Source organism: Lissotriton helveticus, chromosome 6 (genome assembly GCF_964261635.1).
Source record: "Lissotriton helveticus chromosome 6, aLisHel1.1, whole genome shotgun sequence".
NCBI classification, from domain to species: Eukaryota; Metazoa; Chordata; class Amphibia; order Caudata; family Salamandridae; genus Lissotriton; species Lissotriton helveticus.
The window spans coordinates 1,423,752,564-1,423,768,598 of record NC_136067.1 but is presented as its reverse complement, the minus strand read 5'-3'; the positions used below and the strand labels follow the sequence as shown (position 1 = coordinate 1,423,768,598).

The 16,035-nt window shown below is 45.3% G+C and overlaps 1 protein-coding gene across 2 annotated transcripts in view; it reads right to left on the bottom strand.

Moving 5' to 3' along the window:
• Nucleotides 1-16,035, bottom strand: part of ENPP3 (ectonucleotide pyrophosphatase/phosphodiesterase 3) — a 709,442-nt gene that overhangs the window by 74,740 nt on the left and 618,667 nt on the right. For both annotated transcript variants that reach the window (XM_078649216.1, XM_078649217.1), the window contains exons 23-24: nt 14,835-14,912; nt 4,503-4,635 (exon numbers count right to left, since the gene is read on the bottom strand). In XM_078649216.1, the coding sequence (XP_078505342.1) occupies nt 4,503-4,635; nt 14,835-14,912 (211 nt within the window). The remainder of the gene's footprint in view (nt 1-4,502; nt 4,636-14,834; nt 14,913-16,035) is intronic.

Below are 16,035 nucleotides of genomic sequence, written 5' to 3'. Positions count from 1 at the left end.
CCTACTCAGTGTTGGTTCTTTATGTGGATTTTTTGAGGTCAGGGTTGCTTGAATATAACATTTTAATATATGATGGTCAGACCAAAGAACTGGAATTGGGGGCTCGACCTTAATATGGGGCGAGTTGGTAAATAAAAGGTTGAGTGTGTAGCCTGCTGAGTGTGTGGGACCGACTATCAGCTGGTTGAGACCCAGAGTACTTAAGCTTGAGGTAAGAGTGTTGGTGTGAGTATCAGATAGAAGTTCGGCATGGTGGTTAAAATCTCCTAGTAAGAGAAAGTTATCAGCGTCCAGGACATGGGGCACGATGGTCTCAATCAAGTGGCTTGAAAAGTGGGCTTTATTGCCCGGGGGTGGGTAGAGTAAGGCACCTATCCAAAACCCCAGAGAAGAGGGGCAGGCAGGCAGGCAGGAAAAGAGGAAAAACTGCCTGGGTGTCTGGCATCCGGCGGTGGCTAGGCGTGGACGGGCGCAGACGGGCTTGTCTTTGGCGCTCTGCTGCGCGCATCCGCCCTGGGAACCTCTTGGCAAAAAGGAGGTGGCGAGGAAAGAAGGCAGCAGCGTCTGGAGCACTAACTGAGGTTTAGGGTGCTTCCTGTAAGTGAGAATTGTTGGTGCAAGTCCCTCCGTGCAAACGGCACAAGCCGTAGCGGAACGGGGAGAGAGGTGAGGGCGGGGCGGTGCAAGATTAAGAGCAATTAAAAACAAAGTAGCGCACAGCTAAGTGACAGGCAGAGTGATGTGACGCGTCTGACCTGGAATGTGGTTCCTGTAGAGGCTGTAGTGTGCACTTCACTTATTGTGTCAGGTATGATAAATAAATACTGTAAACACAGTGGATATGCATTTTGAAAACAAAAATCTCAAACAAGAGACTGTAAGAAACGTACTGATTCAACATAAAATACATTAGGCACATTTCCAACTAAAGCAACATTCACATAGAAAAACATTGAGGTTTGATTAGAGCAGTATCCACTCAGCATTTAGAGATCTGTACCATAATAATAATTCTATGGCTTCTGGGTTTGCTATCATAGAATCAGTCAGATTCCTTTACACCCATGAGTGTGGGAATCCAAGCAAACATGTTTGTTAATCATTATAATACATTTCAATTCATGTGGACTGAGACCTTATTTGACTGCATTTCTCTGACAACAGGTCTGGCACATCCTTCAGAGCACCTACTCCTCTAAGCTAGCTAATGAAAACAAGCATTTGTAATGCAATAGGTCTTGCATTGCTAAATGTTTGCGCTATTGGTGTTGCTCATAATAATGCAACACCTATAGCTCAAACTTTCAGTAATGGGAAAGCCAATGCATTGCAAATGGGCTACATCACTCATGCTTTAGATGTTTAAAGCTAAAGCACGAGTGCCACAATTGCTTTGTAATGCAATAGCTCTCGTATTGCTGAAAGTTTGAGCTATTGGCATTGCATTATTATTAGCAACGCCAATAGTGCAAACTTTCAGCAATGCACAACCTATTGTATTGCAAATGCTTGTTGTTTATAGCTGCCATGGACTCATTAACACTACCCTGTGACACCAACAGTACAGAGAAGCATAAGGAACAGGTGCTTGTTTGGAAGTATAGTTTGTCAATGAGAATCGTGGATCAAGCTGATCTCCTGTAACATTCTGCGACTTTCCATAATCTCAAACGCAGTGCTCTTTGCACTCTTCTGGTGTTTGTGCCCAGACAGGTCCATTCCTGAAATGGTCTCACCTGAGAAGTGTTGCATTATATATACTCCAGTATATGTGAGACCTATAGGAACAGTTTAGATTTGTCACATTATTTCCTCAGCACTTTAGTTCTGCCACTATTAAGTGAGGTCAAGCTAGTTGATGGTAAACCAGAGGTTCAGTTGAGTCGAAACAGACATCTGTAAATACGGTAGCAACACTAGCTCTGAGTGAGCTCTATCCATGATGCTATGGTGCTGCTCGGTTGTTTCCAAGGGAGAGGGCCGAGATACATGTTAAGAGTATCACATGTATGCTACTAATATGAGCGCAACAAGCGGTTACAGAATAGCATGGATTCTATTATGCCACATAGCTTGGGCTCCCACCGCTGTTCATCTAAGTGTGTGGCATGTCACGGGCCCACAATGCAGAGGCACAAATACAACCACATACAGATACATAAATACAATTAAAAGGACTTTTCCCATGGCCCTATAGATTGATTGGATGAAGCAATGGTAGGCAATACTTCACCTGAGGAGAAGCGAGATGAAGAGGAAGAAAGCAAGCAGAGGGTAGGGGCTATGGAGGAAAAGGGAACACTAACTTGTTCACAGAAAGAAGAGAAAACAAAAGTAGTGCTTCATTGGCAAATTGTGTGTGTAAAGTGGCTGTAATGTATTTGTTAGTGAATAAAACCAATCTGGCCACTTTTCGTACGTTTAACCTTATTTTTTGTCTCCGTTCCAGGCCACGCCTCCAAGATCCTACATGAAACATTTTTTTTTTGCCTCGGCAGGCATTGTTTACCTGCTTCTCCCGGTAGAAGAGCCTCTGCCGGTTTGGGTTTTTGTGAAAGGTCTCCTGGATCTTGAGCCTCAGACCCTTGGTCTTGGTGACACGTACTCCTTTGTATGTGCAATAAACTGTGCCACTTGCTCGCAAAGTGAAGCCAGCCTGCTTCGCCAGTTGGAAGACATGGCTGAGCCACAGGGAGTGTTTACTGAGGACTCACAAGGGAGTCACGGCGCCAAGCAATTCTCCTGAAATGTACATCCAGCAGAGGCTTGGGTCTTGCTCGGATTAAAGAGCCTGCAGGGGCGCTGGCACTGCCTCCTTTCCATCCTCCCACTTAAAGCTGATGTGCACGTCTGTCCAAAAGGATCGGCCCTCCAGAACATTTATGAATGACATAAGAGATACATTGTTGTGCGCTAGATCTGATCAGCATGGTCGAGTAATAAACAACATCCTGCAAACAGTGAAAATGTACGTAGCTGTGAAGGGAGGCCTTTCTTTGGCTGAGTTACAAAAATAACTGTGCTGCTCGATGCTATTTGGGAATGGGAGGGGTGTTTTTGTAGGCAAGTCAATAAAAAAAATGAAACTGAAATCGCACATGGTGTGCTGAAAATAAAAACAACACAAGCATTGGTAAATGCAGGAAAATATGCCACAGCCAATAGAACTGGAGGGAAAGTAAGTGGCCTGCATAGGAATCAATGAAAAGCCAGGAAAGAGAGGGGGCGGGATGTACACCCCTTTGCAGGTTAAACCTAAAAAACAAGCCCACTCCCCCTTAAAAGAAAGCTCAAATGAATATCCTACAAGAAAAAGCCCAACTGATGGTGGACATTGAAAAATGCAAAAAGCCTAAAAAAGCGGTGCGGGAGGCATGGTGGGGTGGGCAGAAGTAACACAACTGTGGCATTAAGAGTAGGTGGGAGGAAGAATGCTATATTTGAATGTAAGCAGCTAGGGCGCTGAAGCTGAAAACAGACAAACAATAACAGAGCATTATTTATGATAGTTTTTTATTGACAAGGTTTCGGCTCGACCTTTTCCACAATCTCTTGGCTCAACCACGTGGCTCCCACAGAGGTCAGTGTCTCATGCCCTGTGGCTGCAACAGAGAGTCTCCTCAGGACATGATGCACTTTTTAATGTTCTGCAGTTTTCATGATCTTCCTAGAAAACTATTTATTATCCCTATCCTGAAAAAGGCTGGTTTCAGGAGGGTTAGACCAGCTTTTATCTTTTTTCAACTTCTTTCTACAGATACTGTTTTGTACACTCTTAGTTTTTTAAAGGTAGGCCTAGGACTCAGGTCAAGTTGTGATTAATTTCTGCACTGTAATCTAAGTATTTTAATTATAAACCCAGTGTAATGTGATGTATCAACAGTTGTTAACCTGTATTGTGGAGCACGTTTTTAATCATGTTTGTTTGACTTTTATGGTTTTACTCATAAAACCGAATAGAGTTTGTTGATGATGAACAGAGCACGAAACCAAGAACGAAATAGTCCCCCAAAGGTCAGATATAGAACCATAGCGGAATGAGACAGTACTAAGTCCTTGCTCTGTGGGAGGAACAGAAGAGAGAAAGGAGGGACAAAGAGGCAAGACGGACCACTGGCAAGCAAGGATTTTTAAAGGACACTGACATAGACAAAATGAAAAGCAATGGCAAGAAGGGGATGGACATGAAACGCACAGACTGGTTACAGCAGGTCCCGAAGAGACAGCTCATGCGCTGTCTAGCTCCACCTAAAAACTACTTGGCTCCACTGGTAGGAACATGACAAAACACTAAATGAGATAGGAAAGAGTGGGTTTGTTGAGATGAGAGTCACTGATTTATGGCCGTTCTCTCATTCTTCCCTAAAGCCTCCATCCCAAGAGAAATTTAACATAGTATTGTGTGGGCAGGTTCAGTGGAAAATGGCTATGTCATCTCTTTCTAGCCAAGCATCTCTATCACGTTATTGGTAACCTCATTTTAGACACTGGGTTATACTTACTGTTCAATTTCATGGAGTGTGTCATAATGGCCGTCATAGTTATAATCAAACACAGGTCCACTAATCACATTCAGTCCATTTCTTTCTGTAGCGTATCTTGGAAGCAGAACATCATGGAGGTAATTCCAGATCTCTGAAATAACAAAACATATATACTATATTCTGCAAGTGCTAGCTAGTAGCATTTTAAGACACATATACTTTAATTTTTACCTGGTAGTGTGATTTTTAAGTGTGTGTGTGGGTGTGTGTGCGTGTGTATGTATGTGTGTTTTTCTGTGGTGTCAGGTGGCCTGTAGAGAAGATAGTCATAACTGAGCATTTGTTTACATTAGGAAATGACATGGGTTTAAACATGAATTTCACTACTACTAGGAGAGCCTATCAATTATTCCAATATAATATCCTGTGCTACACTGAGATCACAGGACAAGATGATTGATCTATTCAGGTTGCATATTTAAAACTTTTTTGTCCAGATCTACCCAGATTTGTTTTTCATCCCAGTGAAATCACACAGCATCCATATTTTTAGACCTGGCATCGTTGACGTGGTTTCCCCTTACGTTTTGCCTTCTGACCTCCTGTTTTGCTGAATTCATTTTTGCTGACTTTAGGATTCTGGGCACTTTTCCACTGCTAACCAGTGCTAAAGTGCATATGCTCTGTACTCAAAACATAGTAACACTGGCTTATCCACAATTGACATATTTAATTTACTTATAAGTACCTAGTAGAGTGCACTATATATGCCCAGTTCCTGTAAATTAAATGCTACTAGGGGGCCTACAGCACTGATTTTGCCACCCACTCAGTAACCCTTTAAACATGGCTCAGGCATCCCACTGCAGAGCCTGTGTGTGCTGTTTTAAACTGACATTTCGACCTAGCAAGTGAACCTACTTTCCAGGCCCAAACCTTCCCTTTTAATACATATAAATAACCCCTAAAGTAGGCCTTAGGCAGACCTATGGGCAGGGTGCAGTGTATTTAAAAGGTAGGACATATACTTTTGAGTTTTACATGTCCTGGTAGTGAAACACTGCTAAATCTATTTTTCACTTCTACAAGGCCTATCACTAAAATTGGGATTGCTCAAAACACCTTTTAAGTGTAATGTTCAATTGGGAAAAGACAGAGATTTGTAGTTTGGTGTTTCTGGATTCACAATTTAACATCTCAACTTATGGTGAAGTTGTATTTTAAATTGTAAGTCTGAAAATGGCACTTTTAGAAAGATGGCATTTTTTTAGCATTAACCATTCTTTGCCTCTGCCTGTCTCTGAATACGTCTGGGTTGGGTGATAGGTGAGCTTTGTTCATTCCCTCTAGACAGTCACCCAATGGAAGAACGGATGTCACATTTGCATCCTGATGACCAATCCCAAGGCTGATGGGTCTTCCTGAGGTAGATTGGGAGTGAGAAGCTGACTCTTGCACATAGGGCTGTGTCTTTCCCCACACAATGAGCTGCATACACCCCTGTAGTGAGATAAGAGCCAGGACGGTAAAGGCAGGGACTTTGTGTTCTTAAAAGGCCTTTTTGATGTTTCCCCCACTTCAAAGTCAAGTCAAGTCAAGTCAAATAATTTATATAGCACGCTACATACCCAGAGGGTCTCAAGGCGCTTGAGGAAGGGTGGGGAATTACTTGTCGAATATCCAAGTTTTAAGTTGCTTTCTGAATGCTAGGTGGTTCTGAGTGAGGCGAAGGTGAATGGGGAGTGAGTTCCAGGTTTTAGCTGCCAGGTAGGAGAAGGATCTTCCTCCCATGGTGATTTTGTTGATGCGGGGTACGGCAGCAAGGGCTTGGTTGGAGGAGCGTAGCTGGCGGGAGGGGGTGTAGAAGGAAAGTCGTGTGTTGAGGCATTCGGGTCCGAGTTCGTAAAGTGCTTTGTGTGCGTGGGTTAAGAGGCGGAATGTTATTCTCTTATTGACGGGGAGCCAGTGGAGGTTTTTCAGGTGACTAGAAATGTGGTCTTTACGCGGGATGTCTAGTATGAGTCTGGCTGAAGCGTTCTGGATGCGTTGGAGTTTTTTCTGAAGTTTTGCGGTGGTACCGGCGTATAGGGTGTTACCGTAGTCCAGTCGGCTCGTCACCAGTGCGTGGGTGACCGTTTTTCTAGTTTCGGTGGGGATCCAGCGAAATGTTTTTTGAGCATGCGAAGAATGTTGAAGCACGATGATGAAACGGCGTTGACTTGTCTGTTCATCGAGAGTGAGGAGTCCAGGATGATGCCCAGGTTCCGTGCGTGGTCTGTCGGGATGGGTGGTTTTCCAAGGGCCTCTGGCCACCAAGAGTCATCCCAGGCGGAAGGGGAGGTGCCTAAGATAAGGACTTCTGTTTTGTCTGAGTTCAGTTTCAGACGGCTGTGTTTCATCCACTCGGCTACTTCTTTCATTCCTTCATGTAGGTTGGTTTTGGCGGTGTTCGGGTCTTTGGTGAGAGAGAGGATCAGTTGAGTGTCATCAGCGTAGGAGATGATGTTGAGGTTGTGTTGGCGTGCGATGGTCGCGAGGGGGCTCATGTATACGTTGAAGAGAGTGGGGCTAAGTGAAGATCCTTGTGGTACGGATGTATGACGTTACAACGCATACTTTTACTCCGCATACCATTACAACGCGGTATTTACAACGAATACCGTTACAACGCATAGCGCTTTGGGGTGCTGGATAGTGGTAAGTATAATTTACTATTCTAACTCCAGTCCCCGTGGACCCTAGGGAAGGTGTTGGATAGTAAATTAAACTTACCTCTTATCCTAGAGCGCCCCCCAGCGCAATGCGTTGTAATGTCATGCGTTGTAATGCCCGCGTTGTAATGGTAGTGCGGAGTAAAAGTTGCGTCGTAACGGGTGTATACCTTGTGGTACGCCGCAAATGACTTCAGTGGCTTCTGACTTAAATGGTGGAAGGCGGACTCTCTGAGTTCTTCCGGAAAGGAACGAGGTGATCCAATCCAGTGCTTTTCCTTGGATTCCGATGTTTCTGAGGCGTTGTAGGAGGGTGTTATGACAGACTGTGTCGAAAGCTGCGGAGAGGTCAAGGAGGATGAGGGCGACTGTGTCTCCATTGTCCAGTAGGGTTCGAATGTCGTCTGTTGCTGCGATGAGTGCGGTCTCAGTGCTGTGTTTTGCTCGGAAGCCGGACTGTGAGGAGTCGAGGGATTTGTTGGTTTCGAGGAAGGCGGCGAGCTGGCTGTTGACGGCTTTCTCGATGACTTTGGCCTCGAATGGTAGGAGCGAGATGGGGCGGTAGTTTTTGAGTTCGGTGGGGTCAGCTGTGGGTTTTTTCAGAAGGGCGCTGAGTTCTGCGTGTTTCCAGCTTTCCGGGAAGGTGGCAGAGTTGAGGGAGCAGTTGATGACGTCTCGGAGGTGTGGTGCTATGATGGAGTCAGCTTTGTTGAAGATATGGTGAGGGCATGGGTCTGTGGGGGATCCTGAGTGGATGGAGTTCATCAGGCGGATGGTGTCCTCAGTGGAGATTGGGTTCCAATCAGTAAGGATGTTCAAGGGGGGTGAGGGTACGGCAGAAGGTTGGGTGGGTTGGTCTCCGTGTTGGTTGTCGAAGCTGTTGTGGATGTCTGCGATTTTGTTGTGGAAGAACGAGGCAAGGGAGTCGCAGAGGGTTTGAGAGGGAGTGATGTCGTTGGAGTTGGCTGAGGGGTTGGTAAATTCTTTGACGATGTTGAATAATTCCTTGCTGTTGTGGGCGTTGTTGTCTAGACGTTCTTTAAGTGCAGCTTTCTTGGCAGTCCGGATCAGTTCGTGGTGTGTGCGGGTGGCGTTTTTGAGGGCATCCTTGGTGCTAGTGTTTGGGTCTTTTTTCCAGGCCTTCACAAGGGAGCGACAGAGTTTCTTGGATGTCTTAAGATCATCGTTGAACCAGGGCGCGTTTTTGCTACCTAATTTTATTTGACGTTTTTTCAAAGGTGCTAGGTTGTCGGCGTTGTTGGTAAGCCATTGAGTGAGGTTAGTGGCTGCTTGGTTGGCGTTCGAAGAGTGGGCCGGGGGGTTTTGAAGAAGCGATGAGGAGATCTGGTCGATGGTGATTTTGTTCCAGTTTCTTCGCAAAGTGGGTTGAGGAAGGTTGTGGGTTGTGGTCTTTTTGTAGACAAAGTGAACACAGCTGTGGTCCGTCCAATGGAGAACTGTGGTGTGACTGAAGGAGATATGTTTGCTGGAGGTGAAGATGGGGTCGAGTGTGTGGCCTGCATAGTGAGTGGGGGTGTTAACAAGTTGTTTGAGTCCGAGGTTGGCCAGATTGTCCAGAAGGGTGGTGGCGTTGCTGTCGTTGCTCTTTTCCAGGTGAAAATTGAGGTCTCCCAGTAGTATGTAGTCTTCGGAGGGGAGGGCGTGTGGGGTGATAAAGTCAGTGATGTCTTCACTGAATTGTGCACGGGGTCCTGGTGGCCTGTAAAGGAGGGTGCCTCGAAGTGTGGTCTTGGGGTCGGTGTGGATCTGGAAGTGAAGGTGTTCGGCACTAGCGAGGTTGGCGTCTGAGCTGGTTGAGGTGCGGATGGAATTCTTATGGACGATTGCGATGCCTCCTCCTGTTTGCTTGGTGCGGTCCTTACGGATGATCTTGTAGCCTTCCGTGATGGCAATGGTGATGTCTGGGGCTGAGGATGCGTTCATCCATGTTTCTGTTAGGAAGGCGACGTCCGGAGAGATGGTGTCTAGTAGATTCCAAAGGTCGATGGCGTGTCTGTGGACCGAGCGGGTGTTGAGCAGGATGCATTTTAGGTGGTTGGGGTCAGATCTCTGTTTGGTGTTCATGGATGAGGAGTTGGTCTTGGTGCCGTCATACTTGCAGGAGATGCATGTGAAGGGTCCATGGGTGTGTCCAGGAGCGGTTTGGGCGCAGTTGGGGAGTCAGCCGGGGTTAAGGGCTAAGAGGGAGGAGGCGTCGTAAGTAATGCGGGTGGGGTTGATGATACGGGGGCCAGGGGGTCTGGCGCTGGGCGCGGGCTTGGCGCGGACGGGCGCAGACGGGCTTACCTTTGGCGCACCTTCGGCGCGCATGGGGCGCGTCCGCTGCGCGTGAACGCTGCGCGCAAATGCATCCGTCATTAATGGATGGTGGAGGGGGGAGGGGCGTGGGAGGGTCAGCTGGGAGGCTGAGGGCGGGGTGGAGGTCCGGGCAGGGAGACAGACCAACAAACTACAAGCAGGCCAGAAACGAAACTGGATTGGGGCAATACCTCGGAAACAACGCTATGCAATGATAATACAGTGAAATGGATTCAATTAAAGGCACAATGCGATTCCACTGACTGCGCGCTTGATAATACAGTGAGCTGATTACAATTAAGGCACAATGCGATTCCACTGACTGCGCGCTGCGAGGCTAAATAATTTAAATATTAAATTGGCAGCAATGAAAAAAGAAATAGAAATGCGAGGAGAGGCATGTTCGATTGAGGCGCTACGATACCACTGCAGTCGGGGTGGGGAGCTGCGTGGGGAGCGACCGCTTCTGGAGGAATTCAGGACGGTCACAGAGAAGATGCCGGAGGGTAGGGCCAGTTGTATCAGTGGGAGGGAGGGTCAGCTGGGAGGCGGAGGGCGGGGTGGAGGTCCGGGCAGGGAGGCAGACCAACAAACTACAAGCAGGCCAGAAACGAAACTGGATTGGGGCAATACCTCGGAAACAACGCTATGCAATGATAATACAGTGAAATGGATTCAATTAAAGGCACAATGCGATTCCACTGACTGCGCGCTTGATAATACAGTGAGCTGATTACAATTGAGGCACAATGCGATTCCACTGACTGCGCGCTGCGAGGCTAAATAATTTAAATATTAAATTGGCAGCAATGAAAAAAGAAATAGAAATGCGAGGAGAGGCAGGTTCGATTGAGGCGCTACGATACCACTGCAGTCGGGGTGGGGAGCTGCGTGGGGAGCGACCGCTTCTGGAGGAATTCAGGACGGTCACAGAGAAGATGCCGGAGGGTAGGGCCAGTTGTATCAGTGGGAGGGAGGGTCAGCTGGGAGGCGGAGGGCGGGGTGGAGGTCCGGGCAGGGAGGCAGACCAACAAACTACAAGCAGGCCAGAAACGAAACTGGATTGGGGCAATACCTCGGAAACAACGCTATGCAATGATAATACAGTGAAATGGATTCAATTAAAGGCACAATGCGATTCCACTGACTGCGCGCTTGATAATACAGTGAGCTGATTACAATTAAGGCACAATGCGATTCCACTGACTGCGCGCTGCGAGGCTAAATAATTTAAATATTAAATTGGCAGCAATGAAAAAAGAAATAGAAATGCGAGGAGAGGCAGGTTCGATTGAGGCGCTACGATACCACTGCAGTCGGGGTGGGGAGCTGCGTGGGGAGCGACCGCTTCTGGAGGAATTCAGGACGGTCACAGAGAAGATGCCGGAGGGTAGGGCCAGTTGTATCAATGGGAGGGAGGGTCAGCTGGGAGGCGGAGGGCGGGGTGGAGGTCCGGGCAGGGAGGCAGACCAACAAACTACAAGCAGGCCAGAAACGAAACTGGATTGGGGCAATACCTCGGAAACAACGCTATGCAATGATAATACAGTGAAATGGATTCAATTAAAGGCACAATGCAATTCCACTGACTGCGCGCTTGATAATACAGTGAGCTGATTACAATTAAGGCACAATGCGATTCCACTGACTGCGCGCTGCGAGGCTAAATAATTTAAATATTAAATTGGCAGCAATGAAAAAAGAAATAGAAATGCGAGGAGAGGCAGGTTCGATTGAGGCGCTACGATACCACTGCAGTCGGGGTGGGGAGCTGCGTGGGGAGCAACCGCTTCTGGAGGAATTCAGGACGGTCACAGAGAAGATGCCGGAGGGTAGGGCCAGTTGTATCAGTGGGAGGGAGGGTCAGCTGGGAGGCGGAGGGCGGGGTGGAGGTCCGGGCAGGGAGGCAGACCAACAAACTACAAGCAGGCCAGAAACGAAACTGGATTGAGGCAATACCTCGGAAACAACGCTATGCAATGATAATACAGTGAAATGGATTCAATTAAAGGCACAATGCGATTCCACTGACTGCGCGCTTGATAATACAGTGAGCTGATTACAATTAAGGCACAATGCGATTCCACTGACTGCGCGCTGCGAGGCTAAATAATTTAAATATTAAAGTGGCAGCAATGAAAAAAGAAATAGAAATGCGAGGAGAGGCAGGTTCGATTGAGGCGCTACGATACCACTGCAGTCGGGGTGGGGAGCTGCGTGGGGAGCGACCGCTTCTGGAGGAATTCAGTCACATTCGTGTATATGTACTGGACCCCTGACACCACCAAATCAGACCCATGCTAGCACCAACAGCATTTTGCCTGGAAGAAGAACTACTGTGCTGTAGGAGGGACTGCCACTTTGCTACCTAAATGGCTGTGTTGGCCTGCTGCCTGCTGTGCTGTAGGAGGGACTGCCACTTTGCTACCTGCGCTGCTGTGTTAGCCTGCTGATTCTTGCCTGGGAATGAGAGGGACTGGACCTGCTCTCTGCATCCTTGAACCGAAGTTTCTCAAGGACTTGTTGGCTTGCCTCCTGTTCTCTGAAGTCTCAGGGTCACAAAAGACTTCTTGCAACTCTGTTGGTGCTTCTGGACTCTGACATGTGATATGCCCCCCCCCCCTCATTGCCGGGCCTCAAAACGAGGCTCTACATCTGTTCTCTGGAAAAATCGATGCAGTGGCCCCTTTGCAGTGCCCTCCGACGCAGTGCCAATTCAACTGCAAATCAGGTACCAACTGCAAGGTTTGATGATGACGCAGCTCAGATCTGATGAGGCCGCTGCAAGGCTCGACTTCGATGCAGCACCGATCCTTCAATACGGACTGCGAGGCTCGACTCTGATGCACCAACCTGACTGCATGAATCGGAACTGACATAGGGAGTCCTCAGTGCTGATGCTTGCTCTGTGCAAGGTGCTTTTTCAGAGGTCCCTGCGTGGGTCCTGTAGATGGCCTGCCCTCCATCACAGTCAGCCTGGATCTTTGGATTTACCTCGGTCTAGCGCGACCTCAGTATCCTTTTAGCACTGTGAACTGCTAAGCACTGTTTTTGCATTTAATCTTTAAAAAAACATATCTCGATTTCTACTAATTTAATTTCTGTTGTTTCGGTCTCGTTTTATGTAGAGAAATATTCTCAATTTTTCTAAATCCATGTGGAGTCTTTTTGTAGTGCTTTTACTGTGTGACTGTAATTCAAGTGTTGCACAAATACTTTACACGTTGCCTCTTAAGTTAAGCCTGACTGCTCTGTGATGGTGAGGACAGGCTAATTTAGGTTGTGCATCTGACTTACCATAACTAGGATTGTGGCTCTTGCTTGGATAGGTTGTATACTCTGCGAACCAGAAACCTTAATTTCTAAAACATAACATCCTAGAAGTACAAGCAACCTTATTTGAGTGATTTTTAATCAAAATGGCCATCCATCGAGTGACAGTCATTCAGTTTGCTGCTCAGTTACTGTGGGCCTCTAAGTTTTTCTGTGCTTTGCAATCTTTATAGGTTAAATTGGTTACCAGAAGACCTAAAACATGCAATTTAAACTCGGTCATTTCTTAGTGTTATTTTTTCTTTCGGTGTTCCAAAGCGTCATTTGTATTCCTTTTCTTTATGCACAGTTATATTAAATGGAGTAGCGAAAGACTGCATATGGTCGATCTACTAGGAGGAAGGTGTAAATATCTCTCTCTTTGAAAAACGCTCTCCCCACCTAAAAAATCGGAGAAATCTGAAATGATCCTCTTTTGCCATTGCTCTATGCTGTCCTAATGTGGCACAACACACGCGGCATTCTTGCTTACCTTATACAGAATGCCCACTGCATTCAATATTTATAGTTTGCATTGTGTGTATTGTTTCTGGCTTGCTGTACCACCTCCAGTAGGGTTAAGGTATGAGTTTGGGTAGCTTGTAATCGCAGAGATAAGGGATGCCTGAGAGAGCATTTAGATAAACTATATTTCTGAAAAGCAGGATCTAGTTGTAATGTTAGCTTTGGCAGAGCGCCTTGAGCCTCTGTCTTATCATTTCCCTCTATCGAGTCAGTAGTTTTCAAACTAATCTCTACTGCAGATATTTTTTCGATTGATGTCTAATATTTAAACATTCTCCTTTACATTACTAATGACCCCCCTCTAACTCTCTAAAGCTACAAATTAAGTTTCCAATCCAGAAACATAGGGTGTGCTTTGGTGTTGTAGGGTACTATGGAGACTCTACTAAGTCACTCATCCCCACACTTGACATTGAGAAGCCAATTATGTCTCACTAGAACTTAGCATGTCTTAATCTCTTTCTTTGAGCATCGTGACTCACAATACACCAATTTCTAAATACACTATAGCACTGTGCACGTTGAAAGAATACCACAGCTATGAATATATTCAACATGTGTCAATTACACCACTGGTGTAACGAAACTTGAAGGGGTCCCTTGCAAGGTACGAGGAGGAGCCCCCTCCAGACTCAATCAGGAGTACGCCACTGAGTTACACCATCAGAATTGGGCTAACTATGACAATAAGTCAGTATTAAGGTTTCTTTTACTTGGAACAATGGCACTATTCATGCCTAGATATGGTCACTATTACATGAAAGGATTTCGTTCTCTCAAAGTGGCTGTCTTGAGAAAATCAGGTGACCTGGCTATTTCATTTCTTTCATATATTTATTCTAACACTCTCCGTCCTAGGCATATGGATATCATTTCCTTTAGCTCAGGGATGTACAATTACTGTAGCAGATGAAGGCAAATATGCCATTATTTAAAAATATATATAGAGAGTCAAAATGAAAGCAATGGGAAGTATGTGCTCGGTTTATAACAGAATATAATAGACTACTATTCCCGGTTTAATGTCTAGGTGCAGAACCTGTGTTGGAGTATTAGACTAACTGAGATAACGCTGCAGCAATGGTTTTACCAGATCCTTTTTGAAAGCCTCAAACAATGGTTTTCTGCATACTGTGCACATAACATAAAAATGAAAAAACAACATGGCCCTACACAAAGTGATAATGGTTCATCGAAGAGCGGCTTGATACGATATCCACTATTCATTCATGAACAGTGCACTTCTCCCAGAACTTGGCTAGTACTGTGCCCGCCCCAAATATGCCCCAGACTCCAGTTCAACACAAACGCCTACATACTGTTGTAATGGAAAGCGGTATGTATCTCGGGAGTGTGAACCTTTTTTGTGCTGTTGCCTGGTCTAGGGACATATATAGTTGCGATGCAGTACCACTGAAATTGAGAAAATATTGTAAAAAACAAATAAATATGTATAAAATGATTAGCTGAACCTTCAACTTACTTTTAAACTCTTCGTACATGGGAATAAAATTACTTGTGATTAAACCATCATACTGCCCAATTGCAGTTTTGTTGAAATCTGCGGAAATATAAGAATAAAGACATATTCTTTCAGCAAAGTAAGTAATTAACAGCATAATACGTCATATTGTTTCCACATTTAAAACTTTACCCCTTTTGTCTACAATGTTGGCGACTTCTGGATGGATCAGTATTTTACTCTTCTCAAATGGAAAAGCTGCCTTAAGCTATTTAAAGATTCTGTAGTCGTCTTATTTTATTAATTTAATTGTGATTTCTTTGGCACCACATGCTACTTGCAAGAAGCTTTAGAGTGAGAAGAGATAGCAGGGCAGGGATAGAAGGAGGGGATATAAATATACTACATGGTTTTGTTTGGGATTCTCCTATAACACCTACAATCTTTAAAAATGAAATACATAATATAAATAACATTTTTTTAAATCACAGTATACAATAAAATACGATATCGCCTCAATCATCTTTTGTAAACGTTTCCTGTATTTAATATCTCCCCTAAGAATGTTGTCCTTTAAATACATTACCTACAAATTCCTAAAAGATATGACTACTCCTATCTATCGCCATTCACCAACTTCCACAAAATCGTCCCCAAGTATCACCTTTGAATAATCCAATAAAGGAAGCAAATCAGGAGAAAGTGAATCATATCTTCAACAAACCTCAATCCACATTGCGACAAGACAGATTCAGATCCTCAAATGATCTAGTTCACTTGTCAAGGTCTAGATCCTAAGCGTAATTCATTCAACCTAAACTTGCCTGCCCCATATCTTATATCTTACAAGAAGATTTGCCTCATGTTCTGAACCCCTTCAAACTAAAAAATATGCACACTGAAAAAGAACATTATCCCAATCAGGATCCTGTTCTTTGTTATACGCTTTGAATCTTGCAGGTAAGCCTGACCTGTAGCAACAAAGGGACCCTGAGTTATAATTTTCCGGATATCCCACCAAACCATTTTTTTCGAAATATATTTATGCCAGAAATACAATCATAACCCCTCACATGCCCTCATCACATTTAAAACTAGTTCTATATCAGGAGAAATAACTTCAGCCATACATTACCTCACCATTCTAAGAGCATCGGTCACTTGAAGGGGATACAAAGTTGTGAGTAAAGTCAGAACGTTTTTGCTTTCTGGTTCCTGCTGC